We start from the raw sequence: 15,288 nt of genomic DNA, 5'->3' as shown, positions 1-15,288 counted from the left end.
ATCATCACTTCTTCCTCATTCTAGTGGCCAGAGCAAGTCTGAACTCCGGTGCTAGGCAGGTCCTGTAGAGGTACATGGCAAATGGTGTGGGTCCAGGGAAAGGTGAAGAATTAAGATTGTTAACGCAAACTTATTAGAAACAGGATTGGTGGTAATAATGAAGTAAGGTTCTTCCAGAAAATTGTATTCTCCATGACTCTTATGATCGGGAAATCCCATCTCTAAGTACCCACCATGGCATCCCTGCTGTGTGCTGGTCCAGCTTCCACTTTGACATCTCCCGCTCTGATGTGCTCTCCATCTGCTGGAGCACATTATTCAGACTGGACACCTGGTAGGAAGTTCTTTCTGGTACCTAATACCTTTTTGCTTCCTCCCTTTGATGCTGGTCCTGCCACTTAGGTTTCTGGTCCAGCAGCCACTCACACGATTGAAGATCGTGCACTGGTCCAGTGGGTCTGGCTCTTCACTCCCCAAGTGAGCCAGCAACGGGCACATCTGCACAAAGTGGAGCAGGACCATCACCCCCACGGTGGGATGCTAGAGTTCTACTGACCAGGTGTACCTCACACCTTCCCTTCCCTTCCCTGCTACATCCAATCTCAGGTCAAGTCCTCCGGACTTCCCACCCACCCCATATCACTCTACTCCACCTTCCTCTTTTCCTCTCCACTGCCACCTCCCTTGTCTAAGCTGCCATCATCCGCTGCCAGGACCACTGCAATAGCCTCTTTACTGCCCCCACCCTGCCCCAAATCCACTCACATTGCAGTCACAATGCATATCTGCTCATGTCACCCATGGCTCAAAATGTTTCCCCTTCAGGCACATCATGTTGCACACTCTGTGCTCCAGCCTTGGCCCTGGCCATCATCTTTCAGGACCTCCAAACCCCTCCTCACCCAGCTCACTGCTCCTGCCCCTTCAGGCTTTGGCTCACCTGTCACTTGCTCAGGGAGCTCTCCCTGACCTCCTTGACAAGGTCCCATCTCTGTTACAAGGCCTCCCAGTACCACAGACCTCTCCTTTGTGATGCATATCAGAATCTCCAACTTTCCATTCATTTCTGTGATTACTCGACTGGCACCTGAGTCCTCTGCTATCCATCCCATAACAGTGGGCAGTACACAGGCTGGGTGGATCTGTAGTGTCTTGTAGAGTCGCCAGATTCCCATGGTGTAAATACCACCATCACAACAGATTTCAAGCTACCAACAATTGTGGCTTGCAAAATCCCTGAATAATCACTTTAATAATCAGTTTTCACCAGGTAGTATGAGATGGTTCCAGTGTCCCACCAAGGCAGGCCTTGTGTCTGTCCCCTCAATGACCGAAACAACTTCTGAAAAAAAATCACTGAAGAGCCATAAGTATTTGTTTGGTGAATGAATGAATGAGCAGTGCTGAACTTTAAATAAGCCTTCAGGAAAGCAACTGCTGCTTCTAGAAGACGAGAGAATTTAAATGCTTGCCCCAAGAAGGAAATAGGGAGGCAGGACATTTCTGTTCTCTGAAGACTTATTTCTATATTTACTCAACAAAGATGTCTATATCAGGCACAAATCCAGGTGCTTTGCGAATGCTAACCCATTCAATCTTCACAGCAGTCAGCATGCAGATACTATTTGTACCTGCATTCTACAGAGAAGAAAACTGAGGCTCAGAGTACTTGGCCAAGGTGGTGGAATTGGGCTCTGAACCCAGGAAGTGTGACTGCAGAGTCCACGTTCCTAACCATTATGCTATGTTGCATCAGGCCCAGCTCTGGAAATGAGACATGGCCCACATTCCCATCTGTGATCCAGCCGAAGCACATCCGCCCCATGGACATGGTGTGCGCTCTTCAGGTCACTGAACTCAAACAAAAAAGTACCCAAGTAAAAAAGGTTGTGAAATGATGGGGAAGATGTGGGTTCTTCTGGATAAAGACAGAGGAAAAAGATTACGTCTTTTTCAAGAGCCATGAAATAATCATGGGGATGGACTTTAAATATTTATTTGCTAAATTCTAACAAGAGGAAACTGACTTGGTTAACTTTCACAAAGGGAAAAGTGAAAACCTGAGAGGTGAGCTTGGGACCTCAGTATTTGTACAATGTTCTCCGCATATGGTCTCGCTTCATCTTTAAGACCACGGTGGGAGATGAGGATAATCAGGCTTATTTTAATAAACCAAGGACACCAAAGCTCAGAGGTGAGGGGAGGGACCCGAGGCTACGGAACTACCCATCAGCAGAACGCAGCCTGGGTCCGCATCCTCCCTGCTGCTTCACTGTTACTTCCCAAGCAGGTCTTGTAGGATCATAGCCGCTCAGAGGAAGTCAATTCCTGCAGCTAATTATGCCGAGCAGCTGTACAAAGTGAAAACGTAATTAGATTTGAATGAGGTTTACACAGATTCTGGGGTAATAACCTAATACTGCAGTAATAAAATCCAGGAATGTATCTCTAACCTTTGATGTGGTTGTTCATTTAACAAATGAACTCCAAGGTGCCTATTATGTGCTGGGACCGTCAAGGTTATTGACTGACCATTTTACACGTAGCTTTGAGGATCACTGTAAAGAAAGTGGGAAATGGCATTAATTTGAAAGTAAAGCCTGGGACAAACAGATTGTGGGGCAATTCAGAATGTCAGGATCAGCGATTTGATTTTATCTTATAGGAAAAGAAGGGCCAATGAAAGCTTTCAAGCAAGGGAATGACATCACCACTACCGCCATCATCATCATGATCACTGTTCTTAGCTCATCAGGGGCAGAGCCTCGATCTACCTGAGCTCAGTTTATTCTCACCAAAAACGCTCCGCAGAATCTTTGCTCTTGAGTACATGCTGGACAACACGAGAGTGAAGGTTTGGGAGCTGTCAGCATTTAGCTGAATGGCTAAAGGCAGGAGAAAGACCAGCTTTAAGGGGAGACAGAGGAAGACCAGAGAAGCCAGGACAGAAACAGTAGCAGAGGCAGGTAGTGCCAAGGAAACCATGCAGGTGTGAATTTTAAGAAGGAAAGAAGGGAACTATGGCACAGAAGGTCACCTAGCAGTCAGGCAGGATGGGGATGGACACGGAACTGTCAGATCTGCTGACTTAAGAGGGCTCCCAGACTTCAGAGACAGTATTTTCAGAGGAGTGCTGTGGGTGGGCGCCAGATTGCTGTGGGCAGAGGAATGAGGGGGAGGTGAAGACAGGGCAGGCAGCATGTAAACTTACTCTTTTAAGAAATATGATCGTGAGGGGGAAGGGAGGAAGGAAGCCCAAAAGTGGAAGATGATGGCTGGAAGGGTTCTCTGGGGGGATGGAGGTGGGGAGAGACTTGAGCAGTTGTAAGCCAGAATGAAGGAGACGCTGAAGGCAACAAGACAGGGAGGCTATTCCTCAGAGAGCCCCAGGGGGAGCTCCAAGGGATGGGTGGAGAGCTCAGCTGGTGGCTTTAGTAACAGCTCCAGTAGCTGGACTCCTTCTGGGCTGCGAAAAGACAGAGGTGGATCTGATGGTCTCTGTGGCCCCTTGCAGACCTCATACTCCTCTGCTTTTCCTCTTCCTTCCTCCCATCCTCCTCTGGCTTTTCCTTCCTTCTCTGTTTCCACAAATATTTAGTGAGCACCTACAATGTGCTAGGTTCTGTGGCTGTTATCACAAACAAGACAGTGTATATCATCCTTTCAACTGAGTGGAAAGACAGGTATTAAACAAGAAGATGCACAAATTGTGTGTGTGTGTGTGTGACTACACATTGTATGATAATACTAACAATCGCTAATGTTCACTGAACACTTTAATACACTAAATACTTTATAAGCATTTTCTCAGTAACTCCACATACACACACACAATCATAAGAAAAGCACTGCTGGTCTTCCTCTTTGCAGATCAGGAAACTGAGGCACAGAGAGGTGAGGTGACTTCTTCACATGACTAAGAAGAAGACTAAGATAAGTTGAGAATGAGATTCGAATTAGATTTGTCAGTCTCCAGACAGGAGCACTGAACTGCCACACTGTCCTGAGTCACTGTGTTTAGAGCAGTGGGCACTAGGATGGACAAGATATGGAGGCATCCCAACCCTAGGGGAGCTCAGTCTGAGCACTAGGAAGAAACCAAGAATTCATTTACTCCCTTCTTCCTCCAAGCGTGTTCCCTGGACCAACAGCGTTAGCATCACCTGGGCAGGCACTTGTTAGAAACGCATGGGCTCCGGGTCGGATTGACACACTAGATCAGGATCTGTACTTTAACAAGACCCGCCGGTGCTTGGTGTGCACGTTAAAGTCGGAGAAGCCTGTTTTAGAGACACTTCTCTTAAGAGATGGGAAACTGAGGCCCAGGAGTTTGGAGGTTACAGACAGCGGTGCAACTTCAGGGTCTGGTGTCTCGAGCCCAGACTAGGCCTGAATGGACACTTCCACTCTTGTTCTGAGGGGCCAGCGGATAGGACGGGAACGAAGGCGGCGCGCGCAAGCAGCTCGGCGCGCGCAAGGTGCTCCCGGGCTCCCGGGCCGGGCCTAGCCGGGCTGAGGCGACGTGGGCGCCTGGCGGGTCGGGCCGGCGCGCCGCGTCCCCGTCCCCGCGCTGGCCCGGCCCGGCCCCTCAGCTCCACCCCCTGCCTCCCCCTCCCGCCCGCTCGCGCCTCCTGAAAAGCCGGCCCGCCCGGGGCGGCGGCGCAGAGCCGGCCCGGCGCACGAGGCAGGCAGCGCGGCCATGACGGCGGAGAAGGCGCTGCCTCTGGGCAACGGGAAGGCTGCTGAGGAGGCGCGGGAGTCTGAGGTGCTGAGTGGGGGCTGCGGCGGCGGCGGCAGCGGGGGCGCGGCGTCCGCGCGCGACCCGCGCGACAAGCGCGACAAGGCGGTCCACGAGCGCGGCCACTGGAACAACAAGGTGGAGTTCGTGCTGAGCGTGGCTGGGGAGATCATTGGGCTGGGCAACGTGTGGCGCTTCCCTTACCTGTGCTACAAGAACGGCGGAGGTGAGGCGGCCGGCGGCCCCGGCGGGGAATGGAGTGCCGGGAGCCAAGCCCGGTGGGGGCAGGGAGCTACGGGGTGAGCGCGGGACCCCTCCCGCGCCTGCGTGAAGCGGGACCCGTGAGGAGAACGCGGAACCCGGGCCCCGGCGCGCGAGCCTACCCCTGGGCGAGGGGCACCCGTCCGAGTGCGCATGCGCCCTTCGCTTCGCACCTGAGTGTGCCACCTGCTCACAAGCGGGGACTTGTCCACCAGGTGCGTTCTGTCCCAGCATATGGTGCAGACCGAGCCCAGGAGCTGTGTGGGACGGGTGACAGCCCCTTTCTGAGCCTCAGCTTTCCTGACTGGAAACCGGCCTGAAGGGAAGGGACTCATAGTGATCTGAGGAGGCTCGGGTTTTGAGCGCTTACTGAAATGCCAGCCTCTGTACCAAACTTTACCTACATCATCTCATTTCGTCCTTACAGTCATCTTTGTAGGCAGTGGTATACCCATTTTGCAGATGAGGAAACTAAAGGCCAGCGAGGCCACTCATTTAGTAGGAGGTAAAGATGGAATTCTGACACCCAAAGGCCTTGTTGTAAAGTTGATTTGGATGACAACAGGGAGAACTTTTAGGTGAGGCGTTACTGTTTGATTTACTGCCTTTCATTTGCTCATAGTCCTTTCTAAGGCCTCTCTTCGGCCTGTCTGGTGGGAGAATGGGCACCAGTCAGTTCTTTTACTGGTCTCACAGTCACCCACAGCAAATAGCAACAACACTGATTTAATGTTTAGAAGAGGCTTGGAGACTAAGGGGGTGAGGGGCAGGGAGAGGAAGGTGATGAGAGAGTCGTTTCTAGTGACAACATGCCCGAGTCAGTTTGGTGGTGATGCAGTGAAGAATCCTCAAATCTCCCGGCTCAAGGAAGGGGCTCCAGACTTACGAAGCCCCCATCTGTCACATGAGCAGGACAGCTGGCAGGTCCATGGCTAGGGACCTTGTGGAACCTTCTTGAGTTCCACAGTTTCTGCAAGGAAAAGCTTATGTCAATGTATTCCTCCCTCTCTCGGCTGTGTCCCTGCCCCTCCAGCAGATCCCCAGACCCCAAATGAAGGTGGCTCAGAGCTTGGCTAGCAGGGACCACACTGTTAGGCTGAGTGGAGCAGGACTTCCTGTGCGGGCAGCTGCAGGGAGAATGAAATGGCACTGCTTGGCCAGGGCCCTTTCTTTGGAGACATTCATTCTGAAGGCACAGGCCGCTCCAAGCCTGCTCAGCACTGGTAATGAAGTGGCTGCCAGTGTTGTGGCTTGGCAAGGGGGAGAGAGGGAGTAGACTCAGAGACCTCGAACGTGCCCTGTGCCCTCAGCTGGGAATCTCGCCTTTCTCTGCACACTCAGCTTGAATAAGCTGCCGTGTCCACATAGAAGCCTGTGGAAACCCTTTGGGGTAGTCCCAGGCAAGAGTTGTTTTAACATCTCTTTTTTATATAGGAAATTGTCATGCCAAAACTAAAAGGCATTCTTAAGAGCAGAAAACAGTGTAAGTTGCATTAGTTACAAATTCTGCCTCAAATTTAAAAAAAAAAGGTTGTAGTGAGTAAAGTTTAAAAGTGAGTCATTTTTTTTAACTCTAACTTGCCAAGAGTCTCCATTGGGTGTACAGATATCCTGGTTTAATTGATCTAGTTATCTCAACGATTACTAGCTTTGTGACTACATAGGCTTTCAGAAAGTGTCCTCTGTTAGGTTCGAGAGAATTCACAGGTAAATTAAAGCATATTAGGGAAACTTCTGCAGCTTGTTTTAACCACTTATTTTTAGATTCAACAAACAGACCCTCTTATCCTCTTTCACACACTTTTTGCCTTTCTGATATAGTTGGGGGGGGTCTGCTTATCAACTGTGGGCCTTTTTTAAAAAATACCAACGCAGCTCTACTCATAAATTGCAACAATAGCTCAGTATTTCTTTCCCAATGTGAAACATTGGGAAAATAGTATCTTGCCCAGAAAAGCAAAGATCCTCTCAAAACCCGGTAAATACAGACCTATTATCAGAATTGATCAAAATTGTTGTTGTTAATCCTGTGGTTTTAAGAAACTTCATTAGCAAAAAGCAATTTCAGTGAAAGCCTTCATTTGTGAGATGAGATGGTGGAGAATAGCATGTGTTTTCATGCTTTGTTATTAGACGGGAGAGAGAGAATGAGGGATTTGGAAAAATCCCTTTCTTGTTGTGATAGCTTGTGTTCACCCCAGTTATTTAATTTGTTTCACAGAAAGGCCCAGGCAGTGGGTATTGTGTTTCAAGACTGGAGCACCAAAGCTTATGGTGGTCTTTCTCAGATAGATTCAAAGCCAGCCTCTCTGGACAGGTTTTTGCTACGAACTCCTTGTAAATCAGGTCCGTACCTGGGCTTCGTGTATAGGAGCCTGGTGCTACTCAGTGCATAGCTCCTTGAGAATGCTTTTCTGGATGAAGATTTTTTGCAGGTCGCTTCCAAAGAAAGAAGAGGTTCCCCTCCCTTGACCCACTGAGGTTACTTTAGAATAAAAAAGAAGGATGCAACATTCAGAGAGGGACTGGATTTGACCTGTGCTAGAGGGTAAAATGTGTAAATAAAAGAATCAATCATACAACACAACCTTTTTACGTTATCATCTTAGCCGGGCAACAATTCGGTGAGGTAAGTGTTGCAGGTAGTAAGTATTAAAGCCCCATTTTACAGATGAAGAAGTTGATGCTTGGAAATGTGGGGTTGACTTACTCCTGGGAGAAGGTAGCAGCGAGCACAAACCCAGGGTCACATTTTCTGACTCTGGTCCTCATAGTGGGAACTTGAACTCAGAGAACATTGTCTTGCCTGTTGTAGGTACTTATTAAAGCTTTCTTGGGCTGAACATGAAGTGGGCAATTTTAACCTCACCCCCTTATTTTTCATCCTGGCAGGGGCATTCCTGATTCCCTATGTGGTGTTTTTTATATGCTGTGGAATTCCTGTTTTTTTCCTGGAAACAGCTCTGGGACAATTTACGAGTGAAGGTGGCATTACGTGCTGGAGGAAGGTGTGCCCTTTATTTGAAGGTAAGTGTTGAGAGAATCAGAAAATAAAATGATGCCTGAGTGACGGCAGGTGGTGAAGAGCAGGTGAAGACTGTTTTAACAAGATGGAAAGGGACTCAAATCACTGCTGCTCCTTTGTTTCTTTCAGGCATTGGCTACGCAACGCAGGTGATTGAGGCCCATCTAAACGTGTACTACATCATCATCCTGGCATGGGCCGTCTTCTACCTGAGCAACTGCTTCACCACGGAGCTCCCCTGGGCCACCTGTGGGCACGAGTGGAACACAGGTATGGCCCCCAGGGAGGGCCTCTGCTAGTCTTGCTGGGGGACCTGGGATTGGTGGTGTTCCATGTCTCTTGATGTGAGTCCAGATGCCACTGGAACTGAGGGCTCACTCCTACACCTGGTCTATGCACTCTGTGAGTTGCAGCCCTGAACCTGAGCTGAACACTGGCCCAGGGACTGGCACAGGGAGAAGGACTGACTTTGCCAAGTAAAGAAACAGCCCTCTGGGGGCAGAGTTGGGATATGAGGAAGAAGTGTTGAACAGAAATTCAGGGGTTCAGTCTACAATTCCAGCCCTGACTCTGCATGTCAGATTTTCCTCTATAAATTGAAGAGGTTAACTAGATCAAGGGTTGCAGACAGGGGGCCTATAAGCCAGTTAAGCTTTAGATCAGTGACCAGCAAATTCCAAAAGGTATTTGGTTGCCAAAATTGAAAAATCAGAAAAATTCTTATGAAAATTCAGGTTTCCAGCTTTTCTTTAAAAAATTAAGTAGTTCTGACAACACCAGAGCCATGTTCCCATATTCTCACTTTGCAGCAGTGACTACAGCTGAGAAGTGGCTATTGCCTTTGGATGAGGCATCTGTCCTCAAGTTGGCCACAGTCCCCACCTAGCCCACATTGCTCACTTTACCTGTCCAACCCAGGTAGATGTTTGAATACAACACCCTCCTACTCCCTTGAATGGATAACTTTTTAGATTACTTTGGATGCTAATATACTGTTTACTTTTCAATTTGTCTTCTTATCAAGATTAAGTCTTATAATCTAGGGAAGGCAAATACTTCCCAATCTATATCTACAAAGGCTGTGCTCTGTACAGACATCACTAATCGACTGTAGAACTCTTTCCTTTTGAGTCTAGTCTTGGCCTCAGAACACTTCTCCATAGTGTCCTAGGCAGCCACTGCCTTTTGACTGGAACTGGAACACAGGCTTTAACCTTTTCACCATCTATCACCTGTGGTTATGTTGTCCTTGGAAGTGACCAGTCATCCTGAACACTGAGATGTAATAAGTCTGGGTAGGATGTCGGTCATGAGCAAAAGGAACAGTAGACATTAGACCAAGAAAACACTATGAACTGGCTTCTAGCCCTGCACGACTTTCCTTTCTTCCTTGCTCCCCTACCCACCTCATTTTGTGGGATCCCATTTTTCTCTCCCTGGTTCTTAACCTTTCTTTGCCCAGGGACCTAATAGAGATGTTTATTGAACTAAAATTCAAGGACATGTTCTTGGAGGCCTGTGAGTCCTCGTGATAATTTAATTGTGTGTATTTATTTTGAGGATACTCTAAAAATATGTGCATGTCCTGGATCATCTGCATAGCCACCTTAAAACTGAGGACAGTTGGGGGAATCCCAGTGCCTGACTTTGTCCATGTTTACAACTTAAGATGCATTCTTGGTAAATAGCATGGTGGTAGCCAAGGGGAAAAGAGCAGAGGGATTTAATTCTAAAATGGTGCATTAATGCTAAGTGAAGTCCAGCCGAGAACTCAACAAACTGTAGGAACAAAGGTTTTGTGAAAGTGTGACCAGAGGAAAATGGTGGTAGAATTGAGTCTCAAGTAGCCCGTGGAAGAATAAGCAAGCTGAACTCATAGACCCTGCCTCCTATCTGTCAGTTCCATTTTTCTGTTGAGAAGTCCATTTAATTTCACAAGGTGACATTATTGTACTCATCCATTTTATGCTGTCAATTTGAATCGTGTTAGTTCTGTAGTTTAGTTGGTATTTAACTTGTAAATTCTGGTTTTATAGTTGTATGAATACTATGATCACAAAGACTTTATAACTTATTATTTATTTGTATATGATTAAATGTCATTTTAATAAAAATACCTTGTCAACCTAGGGTGTTTGAGAATTTTTTTTTTTACTTTAGGAAAAAAATTTGAGGAACACTATTTTAGAGAATCTGAAAAAAACTGAGGGGGTCTCTCTGCAGAAAAAGGCACAAGGGCATTTTGACTATAATACCAGGTCCTCAGACTCTTCTTAGGACTGTCTGTGAACCCCGCAGACCCTTTCCTTTCCTAATATGGTTAGTACTTGCCAGGGGAAGTGGAGAGGGGGAAGACACTTGGGGGCCTTTTCCCCAGTGGACTGCAAACCTTTCTTCCACTTATCTGCACACGTCTTTCTCTGAAGGCATGTGATGCCACTTGCAATGGGTGAAACATCACATGGAGTAGGTGCTTCCTGCTCCAGAGATGACAGATGCCGTTGGAGGGTTTGTGGGCACACGAGGAGAAAGAAGTGACAGAGTGGGGCCAAACTCTGTCTCTGTGCTGGCCTCTGTGCGGAGTGCGGGGGCTTTTAAATGAGTGTGTGCAGGAGGTGCTGTCCTCAGGGAGCTTGCAGTCTGGTGACTAAGGCAGCTCTCTAAGCCAGGAGGTGCTGTAAAGAGGCCTGGATCCCATGGTGGCAGACAGAACAAGGCAATAATCATGGCAAAGGAGGTGGAGCCTTGGCTGGAATTGATGCCCTGTTCTTCCCCTGACTGACTGGTGACTCGTGAGGAGGGAGAGAGTGAGGGTGGGAGTCCTTCAGCTACTTCTGAACATTGATTCCTCCTCTTCAAGTTAAAGAGAGGTGGGGAAGGTGGCTCCTTGGAGGACCTTTAAATTCCAGCTTTCTTAGAATTCTGGGAGGGATGTCAAGGAAAGCTTCCTGGAGGAGAGGGTAATGGATTGATCTGGGCCTTAAAGGTTGAACACTCAGATGTTTTTAACTTGAGATTCAAATCTCCCTTGGTCATCAAGTTTTATGAAATGAGAAGAGATATTCAATCAGTCCTTTCTTGGACTGATGGAGAGAAGGAGGGAAAGATGAAGACGCTAGGGTTCTTTTCACATTTGGACGTTTGGACGTTATTTCATCCAGTCATCAGGTCTTATGAGGCAGCTGTGTGATTAGCCTCTTTTTACATGAAGGAAGACTGAGTCTCAGCTGCATTCCTGGTGCAGGGACATCGTGACTAATGTACTCTTTAGTCCCCTCATTCCTGCCAGGGCACTAAGCAGAACAGGTAAATGCCATCGACAGGTCTTAGGCAGGGAAGAGGAAAAGATGAAAGATTCAGGAACAAAGCAATAGGAAAGAATTTGAAAGAGACTCTCAGTGGGAATAAAAGAAGGTGCTCTGCCCCCAAAACATTCCCTCCTGTTCCAGTGAAGCCGGGCCTCTCTCTGAAACTGTTTGTTAGTGATTGATTTTCCCCAGTGTTCTCTGAGGCGTGTTTACCTGGAGCGGCTGGGTAAACCTGCCTGCTTGCACCATCGGCTCTGAATGTTTTTCAAGATCCAGCCCTCGCAGAGGTTAATTTTCTTGTGTTTCTTGTTTCCACTGTAGAGAATTGTGTGGAGTTCCAGAAACTGAACGTGAGCAACCACAGCCACGTGTCCCTGCAGAACGCCACCTCTCCTGTCATGGAGTTTTGGGAGTAAGTGGAAACACCTTGTCTCCCTTGGCCCGTGGGGACGCCGTCCTGGTTCTGCCCAGTTAACGTTGCCCCCAGCCCTGGAAAAAGCCTGACCCTGCCTCCAGCCTCGCACTGCCTGGCTTCTGCAGGCCTCTGACTCCTTTGGAAACCAGAGTGGAGATCTTGAGAGGTTTCCCAAGGGGGCAGCTGAGAGAAATGCTTTCTTGTTCTTTGAGGACATGTCAGCTGATGGGCAGTTTAAAAATTCATTTGTATCAAAAGAGAAGATTCGGCGTCTTTGCAATAAACTGAGTCAAGGGTATATTTAGCCTGGAAAGCAGAAGTATCCAGGGGTGAGGTAGGGGTAGGTCAGGGGAGACAGGTTAGCTTTTTCTCAGTAGCTGCGATGTCCTGTGGAAAGGAAGTAGATCAACTCCAATGGGTAGAGGTTGTGAAGAGGCAGGTTTCAAATGTACTTGAGGAAAAGCTTAGTCTCACAGAGTTGTCAGCAAGCACTTCCGAAGGTTGTGAGCCCTTGTTCCTGGATGTATCTGACCCATGTAGGACTGCTGATGGTTGTTGGGCAGGTGTCTGAAGCCATTAACATGATAGGCAGTAATTGTGTGGGTGGGCATCTTCCCAGAGATGGACATTTTTCATCAGTGTTCCAAACGGGGCCGTGACCTCAGAGTTACAGGGCTGCCACGTATGGTTGTGTAAGTTGTGCACTGTGCAGTCCCAGAGGGCTTCACTCACACTGTGAGTGTGCAGAATTGTGCAGTGCCTCCAGGAATTGAAGAGAATTTTCCTCTGTGGATTGAATGCTGGCTAAATGCTTTGAGGCTTTTCAGTGTGAAAAGGTCCAGCTTTGTTGAAGAACTCCTCCTACCCTAATGCTGATTAATAGTAGGGTAGAGGGGCATCTCCTCCCCTCTCTAGAGGTCATTATGCTGAATTTAGATTTATCATTCTATAAATATAAAATGAATGTAAAGAACATGAGTTTATAATTATCAATGAATATAATTTATTTATATGTAAGTAAAATAGTTCTATATATATACACACACATTATATGTATATGTGTATGTGTGTGTGTGTGTGTGTAAATATATATATATATATATGACATTTATACCTCCCACATAATACCTAGGTCTTTCTTGCATGTTTTAAAATTTTATATTAATGGTATCTACTACTCACATTTTTTGTAATTTTGTTTCTTTACTCAGTATTGATTTTGAGTGGTCTCTGTTGATACATGTAGCTTGAATTCATTCATTTTTCCTGCTGTATAGTATTTCCATATATAAAGAGACTACACTGTTTTTAGCTGGCCCCTCTTGGTGGGCATTTAGACTGTCTCCCAGGTCCCACTATTACTTAACACGCTGAGTGGATATTTTGTTTGTGCTTCTCTGCACAGGTGAAGGTTTCCAGGCCATATACCTAAGACTGGAATTACTGGGGGTAGGGTCCATGCCTTGTTAATTTTATCATATTATGTCCAATTGCTTTTAAAAGGGATTGTTCTAATTTACTCTCCAAACAAGAGTTGGATGAGAATTTCTACTGTTCCCCCTTCTAGACCTCGGCGCTTGGTCTGGCCAGAGTTACTAAGTAAGGTCTGCCAGTGGTATAGATATGAAATTGCATCCCACCATTTTAAACTTGCATTTCTCTAAGTACTTATGAGGTTGAGCATCTTTTCATGTTTCTTTTTCTCCATTTGGGCTTCCTCATCTGTGAACTTTCTGCTTATATCCTTGTCTCTTTGGATTGTTTGTCTTTTCTCATAGGCAGGAATTCTTGGTACAGTCTAGATATTAGTGCCCATGCTGCAAATAACTTTTCCTAGCATGTAGCTTTTCTGTCTTATTTATGTATGGCATACAGGAGTTTCAATTTTATTGAATTCAGATTTGCCAATAATTTTTCTTTTTTGTCTGCACAGTTGGTATCTTATTTAAGATATAGTTCCTACCCCAAAGTTGTAAACAAAATTTTTTTTTCTAGATTTTCTTCTAAAAGGTTTAATGTTTTGTTTTTTCACGTTCAGGAATATAATCTACCTGGAATTTTGTTTTTGCATATAGTACAATGTAGGAATCCCATTTTTTAAAATATAAGTAACCAATTTCTCCAGTGTATTTGCTGAATCATTCATCCTTTCCCTGCTGATTTGTAATGCCATCTTCCATATAAAGTTTTCCTAGAAGCACAGGTCTGTTTTGGAGCTTTCTATTCTGTTCATCTCTTTTGCTAATTGTGTGTCAATAGTACACCTACAGTTCAATTTTAAGCCTTGAACTCATAAGGCAAATCCCTCACTTTGTTCTTTTCCAAAAATGTTTTAGTCTTCCAAATAAATTTCAGAATGATCTTGTCAAGTTAAAAAACAACAATAAAGAAAACAACTCTGGGGGGAATTTCAGCTGGGAGAGTATTGAACTTATAGATAAATTTGAGGAAAACTGACATCTTTGTGATTGAGCCTCTCTGTCCATGAACATAGTATAGCCCTCCGTTTATTTAGGTCTTTTTAAAATGCCTAATGAAGTAGTGCTATCTGATGTGGGTGGCAGAGGAGCAGCATTAGAATCAGCTGGTTGGAAATGTAAACTCTGCAGCTCTCTCCAGACCTAATGAGCCATAGTCACAAATAGAGCATCCATATGACCTTGTAGTAGAGTGGAGACTGCTCTGTGGCTGGGCCTGTGTGGCCTTTTCCAGCCCCACTGGGCCGTGGTTTCCCATAGGAATGTTTTGGACCTGTACATTTGAGGGCCTGCAAAACATGGTCTCTGTGCTCCCTTAGAGAACCCAACCTGAATTCCCACACTGGACGAGGTCTCTGTGTAACTTATGTTGTTTTGTACCATTCATTTCCTTTGTAACATGTATGGAAAACCTCAATTAAATTGTTATTTGGGCATTGTGTTCATTTATTGTCTGAATTCCCCAAGAGGCGGTCAGGAAGCAGCACCTGTTCTGGTTTTGCTCACTGCTGCTGGTCTGTGGAAGGCCCCCAGTGAATGGATAGAGAATGTACAGGTACGTGGGAGGAAGGCAGGCAGGCAGGCAGGGAATATTTTCTAGAAAATACTACATGAGGAGAGTCAAAGTGGGCTCTGGCAAGAACTCATCCCGTGACTAAGCTCCTCCGCCAATACCAGGATCCCTTTGTAATACCCACATCTCCCCCTCATTTGGGCACCAGGTGGTGGGAGGAGACAGCTACTCTGTGTCCTCACATGTAACTGGACCTTTTTGTCTGCTACTTGGTCATTCAAGATGAAAACCCATGGGAGAATGAACCTATGGTTCTAGCTTTCTCTTCTGATTCTGTCTGTATTGTCTATGCGGTGTTGAATTCTGCATCCTCAACGTACTGAAACACTGCTGTGACACTCCTTTGTTAATATGATGTTGTTATCGGACAGCTCTAATTCATCTCTTCCCAGAGGTGAGCCTGGAACATGCAGACTCTGTGAGATGCCATTGCATCCTATGAAAAACTCTTTGGGGCTACGCAAATATAAGAAGGACTGGAATCTATGTC

At 46.5% G+C, this 15,288-nt stretch overlaps 1 protein-coding gene across 2 annotated transcripts in view; it reads left to right on the top strand.

Moving 5' to 3' along the window:
- The first annotated feature begins 4,635 nt into the window (after positions 1-4,635).
- The window catches only part of SLC6A11 (solute carrier family 6 member 11), a 113,038-nt gene continuing 102,385 nt past the window's right edge, over positions 4,636-15,288 (top strand). Inside the window, exons 1-4 of one of the 2 annotated variants that reach the window (XM_074344346.1) lie at positions 4,636-4,964; positions 7,892-8,026; positions 8,154-8,294; positions 11,654-11,744. In XM_074344346.1, the coding sequence (XP_074200447.1) occupies positions 4,700-4,964; positions 7,892-8,026; positions 8,154-8,294; positions 11,654-11,744 (632 nt within the window). In that variant the 5' untranslated portion in view covers positions 4,636-4,699. The remainder of the gene's footprint in view (positions 4,965-7,891; positions 8,027-8,153; positions 8,295-11,653; positions 11,745-15,288) is intronic. The other variant, XM_074344345.1, reaches the window with a different exon arrangement.

The sequence above is a fragment of the Camelus bactrianus genome, chromosome 17 (assembly GCF_048773025.1).
Source record: "Camelus bactrianus isolate YW-2024 breed Bactrian camel chromosome 17, ASM4877302v1, whole genome shotgun sequence".
Lineage (NCBI taxonomy): Eukaryota > Metazoa > Chordata > Mammalia > Artiodactyla > Camelidae > Camelus > Camelus bactrianus.
The sequence above is the reverse complement of the archived record's forward strand: the minus strand, read 5'-3'. Positions and strand labels throughout refer to the sequence as shown.